At 54.9% G+C, this 19706-nt stretch overlaps 6 protein-coding genes across 6 annotated transcripts; 4 read left to right on the top strand and 2 right to left on the bottom strand.

Moving 5' to 3' along the window:
• Positions 1-1372: 1372 nt before the first annotated feature.
• On the top strand, positions 1373-5104 carry CCMA1212_002253 (uncharacterized protein; the record flags this gene model as incomplete). Its single annotated transcript, XM_073699642.1, has 2 exons — positions 1373-4586; positions 4668-5104. The coding sequence occupies 2 exons, from the start codon at positions 1373-1375 to the stop codon at positions 5102-5104; spliced, it is 3651 nt and encodes a 1216-aa protein (XP_073561890.1).
• Positions 5105-6257: 1153 nt separating this feature from the next.
• Positions 6258-9454, bottom strand: CCMA1212_002252 (Cell cycle serine/threonine-protein kinase CDC5/MSD2; the record flags this gene model as incomplete). Its single annotated transcript, XM_073699641.1, has 4 exons — positions 6258-6779; positions 6847-8554; positions 8609-9057; positions 9116-9454. 4 exons carry the CDS (start codon positions 9452-9454, stop codon positions 6258-6260), a joined length of 3018 nt encoding a protein of 1005 aa, XP_073561891.1.
• Positions 9455-10643: 1189 nt separating this feature from the next.
• On the top strand, positions 10644-11588 carry CCMA1212_002251 (uncharacterized protein; the record flags this gene model as incomplete). Its single annotated transcript, XM_073699640.1, has 3 exons — positions 10644-10649; positions 10681-10923; positions 11007-11588. 3 exons carry the CDS (start codon positions 10644-10646, stop codon positions 11586-11588), a joined length of 831 nt encoding a protein of 276 aa, XP_073561892.1.
• Positions 11589-12243: 655 nt separating this feature from the next.
• Positions 12244-13149, top strand: CCMA1212_002250 (uncharacterized protein; the record flags this gene model as incomplete). The annotated part of the gene is made up of 3 exons (XM_073699639.1): positions 12244-12268; positions 12397-12625; positions 12708-13149. 3 exons carry the CDS (start codon positions 12244-12246, stop codon positions 13147-13149), a joined length of 696 nt encoding a protein of 231 aa, XP_073561893.1.
• A 3576-nt stretch (positions 13150-16725) lies between these two features.
• Positions 16726-17315, top strand: CCMA1212_002249 (uncharacterized protein; the record flags this gene model as incomplete). Its single annotated transcript, XM_073699638.1, has 3 exons — positions 16726-16783; positions 16875-17191; positions 17253-17315. The coding sequence occupies 3 exons, from the start codon at positions 16726-16728 to the stop codon at positions 17313-17315; spliced, it is 438 nt and encodes a 145-aa protein (XP_073562403.1).
• Positions 17316-18062: 747 nt separating this feature from the next.
• On the bottom strand, positions 18063-18691 carry CCMA1212_002248 (uncharacterized protein; the record flags this gene model as incomplete). Its single annotated transcript, XM_073699637.1, has 3 exons — positions 18063-18119; positions 18194-18317; positions 18528-18691. The coding sequence occupies 3 exons, from the start codon at positions 18689-18691 to the stop codon at positions 18063-18065; spliced, it is 345 nt and encodes a 114-aa protein (XP_073562402.1).
• Between the last annotated feature and the right edge of the window lie 1015 nt (positions 18692-19706).

Below are 19706 nucleotides of genomic sequence, written 5' to 3'. Positions count from 1 at the left end.
AGATGGGCAGGTACCCTGCACCGCGCCTGTACCCGCTGTCTAGGCCACAGCAAGGGCTTGAGAGCGGTACCCCTGGGCCATGCATGACCTTACCGGGCGGACGTACGAGGTACCCCTCCGTCTGCATCCCGCACAAGCAGGTCAACTTGAGCCGACATCCATGTCGTATCGATCCAAGCCGTCCAACGCTGGCTCGGCGCTTCTTGCGGGCTCCTAGCAGACCACCGCCTAAATGCTGCCCCGAGTCGCCCCCCCCCGCGTGCTCGTGGACAGGAATAGGTACAGGTACTCGCCTTTTTTTTTTCCTTCTGGTTCTCTCTGGACGAAACTCTCCCCCCTAACCCAACCGGATCTCTGCGAGCGCTGGGGACGAGGCCGCGCTCATCTTGTCTCTCGTTCAGTCCTTCACCCTCTCCCTCACTCTCGTTCTGGCGGCGTGTTTTTCCTTCGTCAACAGCCTCACAGTCGGCGCGAACCTTGTTCGCCGCGCCTGCATCCGTCGCGAGCGAAGTGCATCGCATCGCTTCTTCAAATTTCCCTCTATCCGAAACGGTTTTCGCCGGCTCGTGTCGCTCGCTGCCAGCGCCCCTACTCTCGCTTGTCTCTCTGCTGAGCGCGGTACTTCGTACTCTGGGGAACCATCGATCGTTCTGCATTCTCTGCCGCGGTCGACTTTCTGTTCCTTCTCCTTGAGCCCCTTCTCGACTATCGCTTAGGATCGAGTTGCTTGAGCGGCTCTGAACGGCCAGCGCAAGCTCGTTGCCAGTGGGCCGCCGTGGTGGAAGCGGGCTGACCCAACCGTCGCCTGCCCGGATCATTTCACCTTAGCTGCTGAGCTCCAGCTGCTTCTTGGGCACTTCGGAGCTGCAGCGACCGCTGAGAACAGCGCTCTTTGGCTGTTGGTCTTTGTGTGGTCACGGCCTCCATATTTCTCCCTCCCCACCTGCGACGCCTTCTTTTAGCGCTGTTTCTCTTTTTGGCAGGCTGAACGACGGTCGCCCGTCTCCCAAACAACCCGCCACACAGCCAGGAGCAAGCCAATTGGCTGCGCATTGTTTGTTCGCATCGGGTGAGCATTTTGTGTTTATTTCCTCTGCCCGTCGTCGCTTCACTGCTGCTCTCCCCTTCACCCTCATCGCTGCGGGCTTTAATCAACAGGGAAGCAGAGCAGCACAGTGGCAGGCCGAGCGTCTCCCTCCTGTGACTGTTTGTTCCCTTTTCCCTTCTTGTTCCCTCGGCTTCGACCACTGCTTCGTCGCCTGCAGCGCAAGGGCGGTCCTTTGCCTGTGTGTCGCTCTGGAATGCTGTTTCCAACGGCCACCCTGCTGCAGCAACCGGACGCTTCGTAACTGACATCCTTTTTATAAGAGCCATGTCTCTGCCTGAGAGGCCCGGGGCGAGCCCCAGCTACGACCGCCGAACCAGCTATCGAAACCCGCCGGCATCGCGACGCGCGCGACCCATGGACATCGAAACCGGCACGTACGAGTCGTCAGGTCCCGGTCAGCATTCTCGTGGGAAATCCGTCTCCTCGTACGCAGAGACCATTTCGAACTCTAATGTGAATACAGAGAGTATGCCTCTGTCACCCACGGAGCCACATGCCTCGTCGAGGACTCCCGACCCTACCTTCACCCGCAAGAGGAGTCTCATCAGGCCGGAAAGGAACCGCATCGACAGGGACCACAGAAACTACCACTATCATCGCCATGCTGCCAACATGAACGTTTTGCCCTCGTCAACGGGAAACGACCCGCTGTTGGAAAACTTGGCTGGATCGACTGAGCGATCGGTCAATAGTGAAAGCATCACCGACGAGACTCCGCGCCCGTCCCGCAGCCGCACCGCCAGCGGCGACCACGAAAAGTCCGGCGCCGCTGTCAAGACCTCGCAGCGCCGCAAATCTGGCAAGATCACAAAGGAGAACAGCAGACGATCCTCAAAGCGCAAGAGCAAGCCTATCGAAGAGCTACGGCCGCCCAGCTTCTGGAATGTCTACTGCGCCATTGTGACTTTCTGGTGTCCTGATTTTATCCTCGGATGCTGCAAACCGACGAGAGCCCAGCGTCGGGCGTGGAGAGAAAAGATGGGACTGATCAGCATCATCCTGGCCATCATGGCCATTGTCGGCTTCCTGACTTTCGGCTTCACCGCTGCGGTTTGCAGCGCTCCTCCAGTCCGTTTACGCGTGAACGAGGTCTCTGGCGGCTACATGATTTTCCACGGCGTGGCCTACGATTTGTCCAACTCTCACCATCCCGTCGCCGAGGGTATTCCCTTGAGGCAGGACGGCCTCGGCGCCAACGTCTTGTTCGACCTTCCCCAGAAGCACTCCGGCGAGGACGGCAGCTTTCTCTTCCAGAACGTCAATGGTAACTGCAAGGGTCTCATCACCCTCGCCGAAGGCTCCGACGTTCCGACTGACCCCTCTGGTGACCTGGCTTGGTATTTCCCGTGCACAACCTTCAAGCAAGACGGATCCTCGGAGCCCAACTTGACTATTCCTTACTACCTTGGTTATGCATGCCACACCTCGGCCAATGCTCGAAATGCCTTCTACGTCGACCTCCGCGGCACGGCTGATGTGTATTTCACATGGGATGACATCAAGAACAGCTCCCGCAACCTCATTGCTTACTCCGGCAGCGTTCTGGATCTCAACCTGCTCAACTGGTTCAATGAAAGCCAGGTCCAGATCCCTGACCGCTTCAAGGAACTGCGAGATACAACTTCCGACGTGAACAAGGCGATCCGTGGTCGCGATGTGACGCGAATGTTCCAGTCCTCGGCCGACAAGAAGAATATGCAGTGCTTCCAGGACATCATCAAGGTTGGCTCCATCGACACGGAGACTGTTGGCTGCATTGCCTCCAAGGTCGTCCTCTACTGCGCCCTGATCCTGATTCTCTCTGTCGTCGGAGCCCGATTTGCTCTGGCTCTTATCTTCCAATGGTTCATCAGCCGCAACTATGCTGCCGCCAAGACGTCGCAGAGCTCTGACCGAAGGAAGCGTAATCGCCAGATTGAAGACTGGTCAGAGGACATTTACCGCGCTCCCGTCAGGCTCCCCGGCGATGGCAGCACTGTCGTGACCTCGGAAAGGAGCAAACGAACATCTTCTTTCCTCCCCACCACCTCTCGATTCTCTGGAGTATACGGTCCCGATCGAAGCTCCTCGTCCCGCCGTATTCCCACTACGATGGCCAGTCAAGGCGGCTCCAGCACTCTGTATCCGCCAACACCCATGTATAAGCAGAGCAACGACAGCCGCGCGAGCTTCCTGCGATCCGACCCGTATGGCTCTGGCCCCATTTCTGAAGGCCCTGGTCCAGCTGGCTTCATCCACGAAGCCGTGGTGCCCCAGCCTCCTTCTGACTGGATGCCCTTCGGCTTCCCTCTTGCGCACACCATGTGTCTGGTCACGGCCTACTCTGAGGGTGCGGAAGGTATCCGGACCACTCTGGACTCTATTGCCACGACGGATTACCCCAACAGCCACAAGGTCATTGTCGTCATTTGTGACGGTATCATCAAGGGTGCGGGCGAAACTGTGTCTACTCCGGATGTCTGCTTGAGCATGATGAAGGATCTGTCTATTCCCCGCGAGCTTGTGAAGCCTTACTCGTACGTCGCCGTAGCGAGCGGATCGAAACGACACAACATGGCCAAGGTATACTGCGGCTTCTATGACTATGGGTCATCGTCGCGAATTCCAGCCGACAAGCAGCAGCGCGTGCCCATGATCACCGTTGTCAAGTGTGGTACCCCTGACGAGGAGAAGGCATCCAAGCCCGGCAACCGAGGCAAGCGTGACAGTCAGATTATCCTCATGTCATTTCTCCAAAAGGTCATGTTCGACGAGCGAATGACGGAGCTGGAGTACGAAATGTTCAACGGGTTGTGGAAGGTCACGGGTATCTCTCCCGACTATTACGAAATCATTCTCATGGTAGACGCCGATACAAAGGTTTTCCCCGACAGTTTGACGCACATGGTGTCTGCCATGGTTAAGGATCCGGATATCATGGGCCTCTGTGGCGAGACCAAGATCGCCAACAAACGAGCCAGTTGGGTGTCGGCCATTCAGGTCTTTGAGTACTTCATCTCTCACCATCTCGCTAAATCGTTCGAGTCTGTCTTTGGTGGTGTCACCTGCTTGCCCGGCTGTTTCTGCATGTACCGCATCAAGGCGCCAAAGGGAGGACAAAACTACTGGGTGCCCATTCTGGCCAACCCCGACATTGTGGAGCACTATTCTGAGAACGTGGTTGAGACTCTTCATGAGAAGAACCTGTATCTTCTCGGCGAGGATCGCTATCTGACCACGCTCATGTTGCGAACCTTCCCCAAGAGAAAGCAGGTCTTTGTTCCCCAGGCTGTCTGCAAGACTACGGTCCCAGACGAGTTCATGGTTCTGCTCTCTCAGCGGCGTCGCTGGATCAACTCGACCATTCACAACCTGATGGAACTGGTCCTGGTCCGCGATCTCTGTGGCACGTTCTGTTTCAGTATGCAGTTTGTCGTTTTCGTCGAACTCATTGGTACGCTTGTGCTTCCGGCAGCCATCGCCTTCACCTTCTATGTCGGTAAGTATCACCTGAAGTCTATGAGACCGTATTCCCCGAAATGGTAGACATTGCAGCAGCTGACCTGACGCGATCTTACAGTCATCACATCGATCATCCACCAGCCACCGCAAATCATCCCGCTTGTGCTCCTGGGTCTCATTCTCGGTCTTCCCGGTGTTCTCATCATCGTCACCGCGCACTCGTGGTCTTATGTCGTCTGGATGTTCATCTACCTCGTGTCTCTCCCCGTGTGGAACTTTGTCCTGCCGGCCTACGCCTTCTGGAAGTTTGACGACTTCTCTTGGGGTGAAACCCGCAAGACGGATGGCGACAAGGGCAAGGGCGGCCACGACGAGAGCAAGGGCGAGTTTGACAGCAGCAAGATCACGATGAAGAGATGGGCCGAGTTTGAGCGCGAAAAGCGAGCAAAGAGCGGCTACTGGGGATCGAGGGAGAATGTTGTTGGTGGCAGCACCAACAGCTGGGCCATGCCCCCCCCTGGGCACCACAGCGAGGAGTATCTCTCCGACGCGTGAGTGAACCCGTCATGGCATATGATGATGTGATAACCTAATAATCTTGTACCACCTTTTCACTATTTTATGTTAATCTCTTGGAAAAATGGAACACATACGGCAACATACGCGTATTTAGTACAGCACAATCTTGTTCACCTGCGCATATGATTCAGAGTGAGCTCATTTTGTCGTCTGTATCCTATTTTGTACTTCTTTCACCTTTTACCGTTTTCTTCTTATTCCTTGCGTCAAACCTTCTGATGGAGGGGAATGACTGATGGCTTTTACGAATTGGCGGAAATCACTCACTTAGAGGAGGTAATATGACTAGAATGGGGACAGGAGATGATATGAATGGCATCCAGTTTTGTATCTTTTTTTCTTTTTTTTTTTTTTTTTTACTTTCTATCTGAAGAAGGCGGTGATTTTGACCGACTGTAATGTGACTCGTTTTGATGGATGAGTTGACGAGTTTCTGTCTTGTACATTAGGTCATTTGTTTTGTTTTATCCAGTTCTCACGATGCCGGTTGGTGTTTCAATTGTCGTCATGTAACTACTCGTTTTTAACATTGGATGAGGAGAAAGGTGTATAACTGCAGAATAATGCTTGTGTCCCCCCCTTTTTTTCTCTTTAAGATACGTAGGTAGCTCGGTGGGTAGTAATAGTATTTTACCTACCCAATATCACGTTATCCTCTTCTTCCACTTCTCTGCTGCCCACAGAACCATACACCAAGTCTTGTTTTATCCATTCCGAGTAGAAAACGTAAAACGAAGAAGCTATGCTAGCTCTACCAACGACACTGAACCAACCCTCTTATCCTTCCAACCGCCCCCCTTAACGCCAGCATTTTCTCCTCCAAATCAACAAAAAGCCAAAAAAAAAAGGGAAGAGACCCTCAATAGACCAAGTCCGTCGACGCCGTTGAATGCCGGCTTATGCTCATGAAGAGGTAATAGAGAGAAGAGAAGGCGAATCGAGGCCAACGAGGCCTCCTGGATACTGGAGACGATGTTTTATTCATAACGGCCTTGCTCTCTCCTTCCCTCTCTCTGAACCTCCCTCGATGATGATGATGATGGGTTTCCAACAGGAAAAAAAAAAAAATTACCAAGGGATCAATCCATTGCCCCAGCCTGCTTCATAAACCCCAGTCGCCGCGGTATATTCATTTCTTTGAATTCTCCACCTCTTCGCCCAGCTCCCAGGGTTTGCATGGGTCGACAAGCGTTGATATGCGCTGGTCGCCCCAACGGGCACCGATAGTGACCCAGACGTGCTTCTGGGGGGCCGTTGCGTGAACCGTCTCTCGGTATCCGGTCCACCTCAGGCGCGATTCCCTCTCCATCGAGCTGTTGCCGAGGCCGCCGTTGGCAACCCACTCCTTGACGACGTTCTTGATGAACTCGACCTTTCGGCGGAAGTCATTCGCTGCAGGGATGCCCTGGATCTCCGGGTCAATCTCGGGGCGCCTCCTCGATGCCGTAGTCGAAGCTCGCGCCGACGATTTCGTCTGGAAGTTGAGCAGAGTCTGCAAGGGATACGAAAGCGTGGCGCGGTCGTCCAGCGCGGTGGCACCTATCGAGCCCGTGCTGGCGAGCCTCTCCGCCGCCTCCTGAGGGAGGTGCCAGAAGTGGCACCACGTCCCTGTTGCGTCAAGAACAATCTTGGTGTGATCAGGGAAGTTGAACTACACACATGAATCTGTTAGCATTTCGTCAAACGTCGCCGAGGGTGTTTCTCAGTGGCCGTCCTACCTGGAGGTGTCCGTCGCAAAACACCCAGCACCCGACATCTCCGAACCTCTGATAAAAGGTCACGAGCTCCGCGGGTGTGCCCCTTTGTCCTGGGGACATTGTGCTCTCCTCCTCGTCTTCTTGGGCCGGTATCTCATCCCGGCCGTAAGCAATCATATAATTAGCAAATTTCTTCCACAGGATGATCCGCTCTCTCTTCCGATGTTGAAAGACGTCTTTGCCGGGTGCCATCTTGCCGGCCGTTCCATCCTCGTTGATGGACACGCGAAACTGGTGGGGGGAGATTGTGACCTGTGAAAGGCCAGCCTCGCCGTTGTTTTCAAAGAATTTGATGGGCTCCATCATGGGTACTGGTTGATGGCGGTCTTGGTACGATTCGTCTTGCCGACGAAGGATATGCTTCTCCGCGCCACGAATGAAAACGCCAGCCGGAGGAAGTAGAGCTGTTTTGCTGCCCTCGGTGGTGGGAATGTCACGTAGGATACATCCCACGCTGCCGTCGTTCAAGATGTAGCCGAGGCCAAACTTGTTAGTGTAGTCCACCCACTTGACGACGATGTGAGGGTGTGGCGGAGGAACCGTTTTCGCAGAGATAATGGCCATGGTACGGGCGTTCAGAGCTCGCTCAAGCTCTGCCTGGAGTCCGCGCAATCGCTCGAGGATCTCGTCAGGCTTCGTTCCCTCCATTTCCGTAGGCGACTCGGATGGGCTGAACAGAGTGGCTGATCGAATAGACTCCGAGTTTCGTCTCTTGTGAAGTGGCGCAGACGACGAGACGGCTCCCGCTCTCTCTGCAAGTGGCACACTTGGTGCAGATCGAGTCCCTGATGGCTGAGTCCTCGCTGACACGCGCATGGCTCTGGCGGTGGTGGAGGAGGTGGTGGAGGCAGCAGCAGTGGAGTCAAGAGCTTCCCTCGAGGAAGATGGCGTTTCGCGAGTAGCCGACTCTAGACGCTCTTGACGTGGTCGGACTCTGGTGCTTTGCGAGGCTGAAAGGGCGGTCTCGGGAGCGGATCGAGTTCTCGTAGAGGCGGAAGTGGCAGGTCGACCTTGAGTTCTTTGCTGAGCCGCAAAGCTCTGGGGTGGCTGGCGCAGGAGGCCCGTGGGAGGAGGCATCTTTTGCGAGCCGGTGGTCGAGTCTTCCTGTCCCTCGCTCGACGTTGACCGTGAAGAAACGGAGGCTGCGTACTTTGCGCGGATTTGGTGCTGCTCTCTAAGCCAGTCATCAAACGGTCGATAGACGACGCCATCCGAAAGGGGGATGACTGGAGTCAGGCCAGCTTTCTCCTCAGCAGCCATCTCCTTCCAGATCTGAGTGTGCGTCCTCTTTTCCGCAGCCCAGGGCCCAACGCCGCACTCCCGACACTGGTCCTCGAGGTTACGGAGAGATTGAGCCATGGCAAGGCCGCTCAGGCGGGAGGCGTAGTACTCGTCGGCGTCAGGGGGCACTTCTCGCAGCTTGGACGTGATTTCCGCAGACGACGGCATATAGCCCGCAGTGAAGAAGGGATGCTGGACAATGGCATCGGGATCGGGTCGCTGATCTGCATCCTCCAGCATGGTGGCCACCAGGTCCTTAGCCTCCTGGCTAATATATTTCTGGGACACCTCTGCACTTGGCCACTCGTAGTCTCGCTCCCTGGCACGTCGATAGATTTCGTCTGTCGTCGAGGACTGGAACGGCGGCTTCGAAGTGAACATGGCGAACCTATGGCTCTCGATTAGCAACGGGGGGGAGCCAAGATGCTCAGATAGCCCTCACATGATGATTCCCAAGCTCCAGATATCCACCATGTGGTCATGGCCTTTCTTTCCCTTTTCGAGAATTTCTGGAGCAATGTAGTTTGGCGTGCCGCAAAGCGTCGTTCGTCGAATGGTCTGCATATCCCTGCCCGTGACCACCAACGCAGCAAGTCCAAAGTCGCCAATCTTGGCGTTCATCTGTGAGTCCAAGAAGATGTTGCCCATTTTCAGATCTCGATGAATGATACCCTTGCTGTGCATGTACTTGATGGCGCCGGATATCTGGACGGCGTAGAACCGAACCTCGGGCTCGGTGAGGCCCTTTCGTCGCTTCACCATGTCCATGAGGGAGCCGTTGGGACAGAGCTCGAGCACCAAGAAGGTGCAGTTGACAAACGAAAACGCCCGGAAGAACTGGACAATGTTCCTGTGCCGCATCTTGGAATGGATTTGTAATTCGGTTTGAAACTGCCAAATGGTGAGCGCATGTCGAGACCCAACCCCCAAAAGTCTGAGCGGCACCAACCTTTTGTTCCATCTTGGAGGGCATCTGGCTCTTGACGATCTTGAGAGCAAACTTTTGCCTGCTCGGCTGCAGCTGGCCGCTGTAGCAGATCGCGAACCCTCCCTTCCCCAACAGCTTCCCGACATGGTACACGGCGCCCTCGGGACGATCTGTGCTGCTCGGCTCGACGACCTCTGGCGGCGGAGGGGGCGGGTGCTCCTTGTCCTTGGCGGCTTTCAGCTGGGCGGCGGTCTTGGTCGTCTTGGTCTCCGCGGCCTTGGGCATTCGCTGGGCGTTGACATCCCTAGGGGACAAAGCCTCCATGTCGAGGGCGCCCCTGGCGACCAGCCTGTGAGCCATGGCGGCAGACGAGCGGCCGGTTGGGCGACGGAGCTGGTCGAGATCACGCGGCGACGGAGGGCCTGGGCAAGCTGTGGGAATCAACAGCTGCCTGGGGATCGTGCCGTGACGAGCCTAAGAAGTAAAAGAAAGGAAATGAACGCGGTTAGAAGAGGAGTCACTTTGGATCTTTTGTGTTTTCTTCAAGAGAGTTGCGCTGCAGAGCCTCGCGTGCGCCCGAGGCCCAGCAATGCGGCAGGGAAATGACCGAAAAAAGCAAAACATGGCTGAGGCTGTCTCGACTGTGGCGTAGGCCGCATCAAAAAAAAAAAAAAAAAAAAATAAGGCAAGGAATGCTTGTGACAAGGGAAGGGAAGAAAAAGCGACCAAACTCACAGGATGCTCCAGGTCACGCACGGCATGCGAAACGAATCGTGACGCGGCGCAGGCCTCTTGTTGCGAATGGCTTCACAGCACCCGACTCGCAAGGCGGCGCTCTGCAAATAACTGCTGAAAGAAGGTCGAGGCTGACGATGCAAGAGAAGGTGAGGGCAGCGCAGTGACGGCAACGACCAGTCAGTGGCAGCCACGGAAAACAGCACACAACAAGCCCTGGCAAGTTCCAGCTGTCGTCGGCCCCATGTTCATGTTGTGATTTGTGTACGTTGTGGGAGCTGGTTGCTGCTGGCAACAGCATTGGCCTCTGGGCGGGTCAACACCGCCCTTGGGCTTGGCCGAATCGGCTGCGCCCATTGGGCTGAGCGCCTGAAGATCCCCATAGCGGCCAGATGGCTGCCGCTTTGGAGGCGCTGCGAGGGAGGGCTTTAGTGGACGTTGGTGGCTGGCCGCCACTGTAGCTGTGCCCGCTGCAGCTCTGGGCTGCCACTCCATACATACGAGTAGGTACCTGTCAGGCATTTGACGCCCAATTCATGTTCCAAAGGGAAAAGGGCAGCACGAGACATTCGTCGATTAGCAACACGCAATATCCAGAACAGTGTAGTAAACAGCTCTGAAGTGTCTCGAATCTGCAATTGATGAGCCTCGTGGGGTAGAAAATACACACCCGGTCTGTATGAGCTGGCAACAGCTTAGGTACTACCTTAGCAGAATGCCTCCGTAAGGCGTTCCAAGCTCGAGATTGGGGGGCCAGCGCCGGTGGGCACCGGAATAATCGCGGGCTCCGGCTCAGATGGGCAAATCCACGCCGATGGCCGTCCAGATCAAGCCAAGGCAAGGACCTGTAGCTCTTCCCGCAAGGCCTCCACGAGAGCCTCTCACATGCGCAGCTCCGGCAATCACGAACTCACGATAAAGCCAACAATGAAGTAGCCGACAAAAAGTCACAAGACGCCGAGACACATCGAATTGGACAGGGACCAGACACCAACCCCGCAGACAAACCACCCCCCGCGAACATCACCATGGTGCCCCTCCCCCTGTTCAAGCTCGCCTCTCTCTTTGTGCGGCACGTCTCCAAATATGGCGCGGTACGTTCAATTGAGCTAATCTCCCGTCGAGATGCCCTGCGACTGTCTTCCGATACTGACCCCTCATGGCTCCCCCCCTCTAGAACCGCATCAAGGCCCAAGCCCATGAACACCCGCGCTTCCGGGCCCTCGCCGCCAAATACGGCCAGGCCATCCACCAGCTCAACATGAAGCTGTCCGTCGCCCTCCTCCGAGACCCCGAAGCCGAGCGGCGAGCAAAAGAGCAGGCGGAAGCGCCGACAGTCAAGACGGAGGAGCAGGTCAAGCGGGAGGAGCTCAAGTCCAAGAGGAAAGGAGAGTCCCAGCAGCCCAGCTACCCCAGGTTCACGCTGCAGAGCGTATGGAGGCGCAAATTCCGGCCGTTGCCCGAGAACAAGGCGGTGGACCTGTTTGCGGATGTTGCCGGCGACACGTTTATACTCGGCGTGGCGGGCGCATTGATCATTTACGAGTACTACAAGTCGTCGCAGAAGCCCGATGCCAACAAGGAGCGGATAGACGAGCTTAACAGGAGGTTCGAGGAGCTTCAGAAGAAGGAGGAGGAGCTTGCCGCGGCCGAGGAGAGGCAGCGGCAGCGATTCGAATCGCTCGAGGAGGCGCTCAGGTCGTTGAAGGATCCGAAGACGAAGCAGCCGCTATTCCCGTCATTGCAAGCCAATGCATAGGCGACTTGCGTACTGTCTGCCCAGCAGTCATTACGACCTTGACCGCTGGATAACTACCGACGCTGGCAGCGTGACTCACCAGATACGACGTGGCAAGCCCACGAAGCCGAGGCGCTCATGGATAGCATGCTTGACTCGAGAAGAAGGGCGAGATTGGATATCGCACAGCCAACTGCGACGCAAGCGGGACTCAAGACAGGCAGCCATCCATGAGACTTTCCATACTCCGCTCACTACCGCAAAGAAGATTATATTCCTTTGTTTCTTTTGCACAGCATATAGATCGTTTGGAGTAAATATTGAGGGATCGAAAAGAGTGATCAATGGGAAAGGGTCTGAAGATAGTCTCGAGAAGGAGCAAAGTGGCTTCTGACTGTTTTGGGGACAGATAAGGTTAGGTACTACTATATAGACTTCTTCATGAGTACCATGAGGTACTTCGTCACGCGGGTTTCTGGCATCGCTGGTGACGGGTCCCAGGTTTGCCCGTGCAGGTCTGTCCACATTGATTGCCAACCAGTCCATTGGACCGACTTGCACGTCCAAACACGGGATTTGTCACAGGCAATGCCAGTGCCCTGTAGCTCAAGCTTTATATGAAGAAACGTTTCAACTTCCAAACCAAGAAACCTGCGTTGTCGAACCTGTCGCCGCCATGTTTTGCTCATCGCTGAGGCGGCGTAAGGACTGGGCGGCAGTGGTCCCGGCTCTGTCACGAACCACTTCTTCAGGCTGGAGAGGCAGGTCAAGAGGCTCACATAGACGGACCATTTCCAAGAAGCAAAGACTGACACCGGGCGCTCAACAGAGACGCGGCTCGACGGCTATGACGTCTCCTTCACCCTCCCACCGCAGGACAAGTCTCGCCCTGGCGGCTCTTTCAAGGTGCTGCTGCTCTCGTCCGAAGAAGCCAAGACAGCGACGGCCAAGGCCAGAATCGAAAGGCTTTCCATGCTCGACGGCGGCAAGAATGTGGCCATTATCCTCCTCATGGAAAAGGGCGGTTGCGTTGACTCGCTGGTCGGCCTACAGATGAGGTAAGAGACCGATCACAGGCATATCCTTATCCGCAGGTCCTCTGCGCAACATGAAGTGTTCGTTCCTAACATCAAAGCCCAGCATCATGGCGCACGGCATATCCTCCATGCCCATCATCCCCACCTCATCAGCATCAGAGCTGGTCTCCCGCCTAGACGCCCTACGCCGCCAATTCGCAAACGCAGCCAACATCTCCATCTCCCGAGCCGACGAAGAAGCCGCACGCGCGGAGCAGCTGCGCGATCTCGTATCCCGCTGCGTGCACGGGCAGCCGCTCCCTCGCGAACATGTGGACGTCGTGACGGATCTCTCGGCAGGATTGGCAAGCTTAGCACGGCTGGTCTTTAGTGCCGATGGGCAGAGAAGGATTCGCGATCTGCTTGGCGATGCGCAGGGCGGCAGATTGATTGCCTTCTTTACGCATGGGTATGAGAGCAGTCGCCGGCTGGGTGTCTGGAGTCGAGATGCGGCGCTCAATGACGGCGCGGCACAGAGCGTTGGTAGAGAGGCGATGTTGCAGTGAAATTGTTTCTTTTGTTCTTTCATTTCTTCCTTTTCCCAACGGTGCCCGATCAGACCGTCATTGCCGTCTTGGAACAGTGGGCGCTTGCGCACTGCTCAACCCGCACGAAGACAGAGAGTCCCCGGAACCGGGTATCGAGTCACATCGTCTGATGTCTGGTCATTCACATGGTTACCTTAGTCCCGGACCATTATTTCGTCACCGCGCCATGAAATGAACCGTCACCGATTCCATAGCCATGGCCGTGGTCTCCGGGTCCACGTGAAGAGACACAAAAATCGGATGAAATTTAGTTCGGCGTGGCGGTCAAGGCAGGACAAGAACCTTGAAGCCTGCAATAATTGGGCAATTCTGGCGATATATCGGTGATGGCGGCCGTGGTTGGCTGGGCGTCGGCTGGAGCTACAGGAGGGGAGCCAATCAGCGTTGGTGTAGAGCCGCCCTGCGGCTGAAGAGGGCAACTCTGATTGTCAAGTGGCCGAGCATTGTGATTATCATCTGTCAGTCATCTTTGGCATGCCGCGGTCCATGAGATACAGTTCGCTCTTGTCAATGGAAAGTGAAAGTGCCTTTCAGGCGGTGTAATATTTCGGCCCGGTGAGGGGATATCCAACTGGGCTCCAATGATGCTAATGTCGAGTGATTTGATGTGACGAGCAGAGGTGACGGGTGATGCAGTCAACATCAGCAAGAGGGGGTGATTGATGGTCTTACTGGATCCGAAGACAACGAAAGCAAATGACAGAAACAGTTTCTAGATTCCTACGAGGAAGACTATTGCATTATATGTAGAACTCATGCGAAACATGACGATGCAAGATCCAACCAACAAGCGAACAAACACACCGTCGCATCGCCTGGTCCCCCCATCGTGGCAAGCAGGGAACGATGATACATCAAGCAACAAGCATGACAGACGGGAACGAGAGTCGACCCAACAGCGAGATCTCCAAGAGGCCCCCCACGGAAACCGATGACTGATGCCGGAAGGAGAGACTAGGCTGAAAATTAAAAAAAGGCAAAGAAGTGAGTGACTGGCATCGAGTTGTTGACCCGCACTTCTATTTTTGAGATACCCTGTCACTCTTGGAGCTAAGGTACCTACCTAGCTCAGGTTGAGGTAGCTGTTCAGCGAGTGGTTGGTTATTTTGACAGCGTCTTTCGTCATTGTCTTCTCGTCTTCGTTTCTCAGACATTAAAGTTTGTGCATGTTTCCTGATTGATGAGCAAGATGAGGGGAAGTGAGATTGATTGAGCAAAGTGACTGGAAACATGGGCATCGTGGTTTGGGCAGCTCCCGTGGCTAGTTGCCTTGGGCGAGTTTCGCGCAGGGGCAGGCGGGGGCGAAACAGGCCAAACGCGGCGTGCTTCACATGTTCGTGGCGTGCCTCACAATTTGCCAGGTGAGACTGCGAGGGTGTCGCGTCGGTTAGAGATGTCACGAAAAAGAGGCTGTGTTGAAAAAAAAAAAAAAAAAGCGTCTTCCTACATTCTACTTTGGTTTCTTCGTGAGGTTATATGAGAGAGGAAGAATTGAGTTGCGATATCAAGGATTGAAGGCCTTTGTCAAAGTTTATCTGCAGGTAGGTGAGGTACCTGCGTGTAGGTGCTTGCTGACGTGCAGCTACATGTATGTACATGTAGCCCGCGTAAACGGCTGCAAGGCATGCGGACCAACAAGTTACCGGATCTAGAGTGTTCCGGAGCTGCAAAAGAAGAAAAAGAAAAAGAAAAAGTAAAAAGAGAGACAGCACCTTTCCAGAACAGGCCTCCGAGCTTCCCTGATGCCGAGACTGTCGCTTGCAGCGGAGGTGCTTCCAAAGTCGCTACAGTGGTACCGCATTGGCAGCCATCGGACTTCAGGCGGGTTTTGAGAAGAACCAGGGTCGTCGGCCAAGGCTACTCAACCTGTACTTGGCCACCAGAGGCATAACCTGCAATAACAGAGTCGTTTCCCATGTATCATCACCACCACCACCCGGTACCCCCCTCGGTAGCAGCTCCTTACAGGGCATGGGGTCCCTGAACAGCGCCCACGACCACCTGCAACCCGGTGGAGCCGCCGCCCCCTGTTCCCCCGACGCGCAGGAGCAGCGGCATGCGCCCTGATTGGCCGGCGCCGCCTCTGTAACCGCCGACGACGCACCAATCGCCGCTGTGATTCGATTCCGCATGAGAGAAACACCACCGCTCAACACTCACATGAGCCAGAGACACGGCGCCGTTTTTGCGTGACCATCATGGGCGGCACGAGAAGAAGCAGCAGCAAATCGGAAAGGCAATTATGGATGAGGTACTTTTCTCGCAGGCGCAAGCCACGGCCGCGCGCCAGGTACCGCCGCTAAACCTTGAACCTCTCAACACCCCCATCTCTTCGTCCATATGGTAAACCGTCCTTGTGCTACTTGCAGCTCTCAAAACCCTCCCCCCTCCCGCTTCCACATTTCTCTTGCTCCCACTGCTTCAGAACAACCTCCTTCGTGATACCCCCTCCCTCTCTCCTCAGCGTTTAATCTGCTTTTACAAAGACCTCCTCTTTTGTTTCTGCTTTTCCCAGCTTGTCCCCTGTTCGAAGCCCCCCCCGTACGAGACCAACGAACCTCTTTTCAAACGAAACCACTGCTACGCTACCACGGACCTCTCCCACCTCAAACCGCCTCACCTGCTACTACCTACTTCTTTGTACCGCCACTGCAAACGAGCTTCGCGGAGTGACTACGCTTGGTCCAGCAACGTGAAACTCAAAACCTGCTCAACATCAAGCCCCCCTCTTCTCTCTGGACAAGACCGGATATCTCCAGAGTACACACCAAGCTTCTTTCGCTCGTCAGGCTTGTGCCTCAGGTCTACCCGGGCCCCCCCCTGCTCGAAACGGATATCGATCTATCCGGCCCTTGCTCCTCTCGCCCACGAGCCTGGGACGATTTCATCAGAGGGCATCGTCGTTCCATGTTTCTGCCCGGACGCCCATGCCTGCTTGCACGGCCGCTCTGAATCCCAGCCAGACACGAGATCGCCCAAAGCTGAGGCAGAGCACGATCTAGCTACCGTTTAGCTCCCGGCCCTGACAACACTCAAACCGGTTTTTGTCCCTTTGGCGCCAGACGAGACCACAGCCGGCATTGCCCCAAAAGGGCCCGGCCGCGTTTGGGGCCAATATAGATTAGAGCGCCCTCCGTCGGCTCTCTGTCCCTCCTTCTCGACCTCTTGTTCTTCCCTTCGTCAACTTTCGTTTTCCATTCTACGGGTTCACCAGCTGCTAGCCTGCTCGGTGTCTCTTTTCCTTTTCTTCTTCTTCTTTCGTATTACAGGTCCGGTACCTGCTTTTTCGACGCCTTTTTAATCAAACTTGTTTCATTCTCTCTTATTTCCTTATCTTTTTTTCTGGAGGATATTCGGTTGATCCGATTTGGAAAGCGATCTTGGTGGTTCTTCGACGGGTTTTGAGGATACCATCTTCGAGAAGGGAAAAGAAGGCCGACATCTGGGAAGGTTTCGACTTATCACGCCTTACGACAAGACCAGAACAAGGAAGCCATATATCAACACATCTTTCTACTCCACCAAACCGCAACAATGGGCAAGCTCATCAAGAACCACTGGGCTCGTCTCATCATGCTCACAGCCGCAACCTGTAAGTCAAAGTCTCCTGCCTCTCTCACTTCACTCCCCCCCTCCCCCATCATCCTCCAAAATGACTAACACAAACCCCCCCCAAAAAACAGACCAAATCGGCGCCGCCATCGAGGGCTACATCTGGCCCAAGATCTTCTGGGACTTCCTCACAAAGTCCCTCGACGCCGCCGTCAAGCCCGCCCCCATCCTCCAGACCATCAACCTCGTCTTCGGCCTCCTCATGCTCGCCCTCGAGTGGCCCCTGCCCCTCATCGCCGGCACCAGCATCCACCGCTCCATCGAGTTCCGCCTCGCCATGCTGCCCCTCACCGCCCTCGCCTGCCTGCTCATGTACCAGTCGACGAACCCGGGCATCTACTATCTCATCGGGATGGGCGCCTACTTCTGGGCTTACAGTGAAGGCGAGGTACGTTTCTTTCTCCATTCCCCCGTTTCTGCATCTCTTGGGAAGCTGACCCTTCTGCTAGATTATCTGCGCACAGCCATGGACTCTACCTCCCCGAACACCCAACTCAGGCGGCAAGGTCTGATTCCGGGAAAGGGGGGAGAGGAAGAAGAAGCCAGTGGAAACTTCACACGGTAGGCCAGAAAAGGCGAGGGGAACAGAAAAACAATTCATACAATGAGCAAAGCAACACAAGAGAGACAAGCCAGGGATTCAGGATCAATCCTGCATGTACACTAAACTTAACGAAAGCCCGCACAATACCCACGAGGGTCAAGGATGGAAAGGAACATGGGAGCAATAGGCGAAGGAATTAATTCCAGTCAAGACTCAGATCAAGCAGTCAGGCGGTTACGAGCCCCAGGTCGGCCAAATCAAACTTGCTACAAGATGCCTCACGAATCTCATACAGTCTCCAATTCTTTTTGTGGCGTGCCGTGCTTGTTGATTGCGTCTTTTCCGGCTCCCGTGGACGTTGAGGCGTAAGCCATGGGGATAATTCTCGAGGCACGTGAGGCTTTGACCAGCCTCACAGCAACAGGGCGGACCAGGTCCGTCTTGCCTCAGGGCCAAGTTGATGGCATCATGCACTCGAACCACAAGATGTGTCGATGAACAGTATCGCTACGAATCACGAATCCACAAAGCACACAGGAGTCAGGCATGTCTTTAGAATTTAACCGCTTTATTATTCCCGTGTCATGAAATCTCCACAATACGTAAGAAGAGCCTCCATGCAGGCACTATGACCCTTCGCCGGACTCTGAGCCCTGGCCCTGAGCCTGGGCCTGCATGATCGCTCAACACGACACCTAGGACACCTACAACACGCCTATTTTGTCCTCATCGAGTCCATGGTATCGTTGGTAGGACCTTGCCGTTCGGGCATCTGCTCACAACGCTGTCAGTATCTCTCCGTCTTCGGAACAGTCAAGGGGAACGTGGCGGATGGAAAAGACTAACCTCCATAGTTTGCAACGTGCCCTTCTCCAGGATGATCGGAATCACGTCGTCCGTCTTGTCGGTGTCAAATTCGGCCGAGAGGGACTGCTTGGATGCCGTGTCATAGGTTCCCTGAGCACCTTGCCTGTGAAGGAATGCTTGTTAGCCGCCGGCGTTCATGTTTCCTTGGCAGCATTGCGCAACACATCGCGGTTGGCTAAGCGCTCAACGCCTGTCCCCCGCCCCAACGCATCCATCGCCACCGTTTCCAAAATTAGGAGCGGCAGTAAGATGGCCGAGCAGCTCGAGCCATATCGATGCATTCAAACAGATAGAACCCCAAGCCTATACATACCTGTGCGTCACGAACACCTTGAAGGCAGAGATGAAGTGAGCCAACGGGACGCTCTTATCCTTCAGCCACGTCCTGTACTCGTCGACATCGTCCACAAAGACAAGGAAGTCGTCCGCCTTTCCCTTGTAGTGGACCTTGGACTTGATAGCTTCTCCTCGAGTCATTTTGGCTGTGGATTGAGGTTGTGAGACGGAGGGGTGTTGCTTGTTTAGCTGTTTGGTGTAGGCGGATGGAGCGGTCGCGTGACGCTGAGCTTTAGAACGATTGTGTGGTAATTTGTGAAAGTAGAAAGAAGAAGATTGAGGATTGGCGTGTTAAGGTGGATGGATGATGGTATGCTTGTAGAGAGTTGAGAAAGGTTATGAGATTGGAGGAAAGAAAGAGGCAGAAGTTGGGACGAGCAGCAGTTCTTAAAAGAAGGTAGAAGAAGCTGCTCTTTCCTTGTCTCTGTGAGGAGGGGAGCTGTCAACTGCCAACTACGTCATCGTGGCGTGCGGAATGTGTACCTCTGCGCGCACCTGCAGCGAGTAACCAGGTCGTTCTTTCCCCATTCCGACCGTACCAGATTCACTGCAACCTCCACAAAAAGCAGCGCAACGGGTACATGATGACCTCATCACGACTGTATCCGGTACTTGGCGAGACGGCCAATACGTAAGGCTCCCCCCGTTTCCATGCTTCACGGTGGATCGTCCTCCTAGCTGGCGATCCAGGAACAATTGAATCCGACGAGCCTCATGAGCTGTTCAGCTTGTTCGCTGCCTGTCAATTGCTTCTTCCGTCTTCTACGCATGTGCTGTTCCCAACTGGCAAGGATACTTTAGCTCAGTAGGTAAGCGATTACCTTGGTCGCCCAGACATGCATACCTACCGGCTGCCGTGGTGCTATTACATACGTTCAAGTACAACCAACGCCATCAATCCGCGATAGCACCAAATGCGTGCGTCTATTGCAGCGACCTCTGTGCTTATTGCAGATTGAATAATCAATGCTCCGCCTCCTCCGGAGTCCCTGTAGACATGCTCCATCTAATTCTACAAAACTCCAAACAGATCCCTATCGTTATACTCGGTCTAGAATGGGATGATGACTTACCCACCCGCAATCCTGCGGTCCCCATTTCCAAGTGATGCATCCAACATGCCCGGGGCCTCCACGCATAAGATTATCACCGCTGC

This window comes from Trichoderma ghanense, assembly GCF_004382785.1.
Source record: "Trichoderma ghanense strain CCMA-1212 chromosome Unknown scaffold_1, whole genome shotgun sequence".
Taxonomy (NCBI): Eukaryota; Fungi; Ascomycota; class Sordariomycetes; order Hypocreales; family Hypocreaceae; genus Trichoderma; species Trichoderma ghanense.
This window is presented reverse-complemented; position numbering and strand designations above follow the sequence as displayed.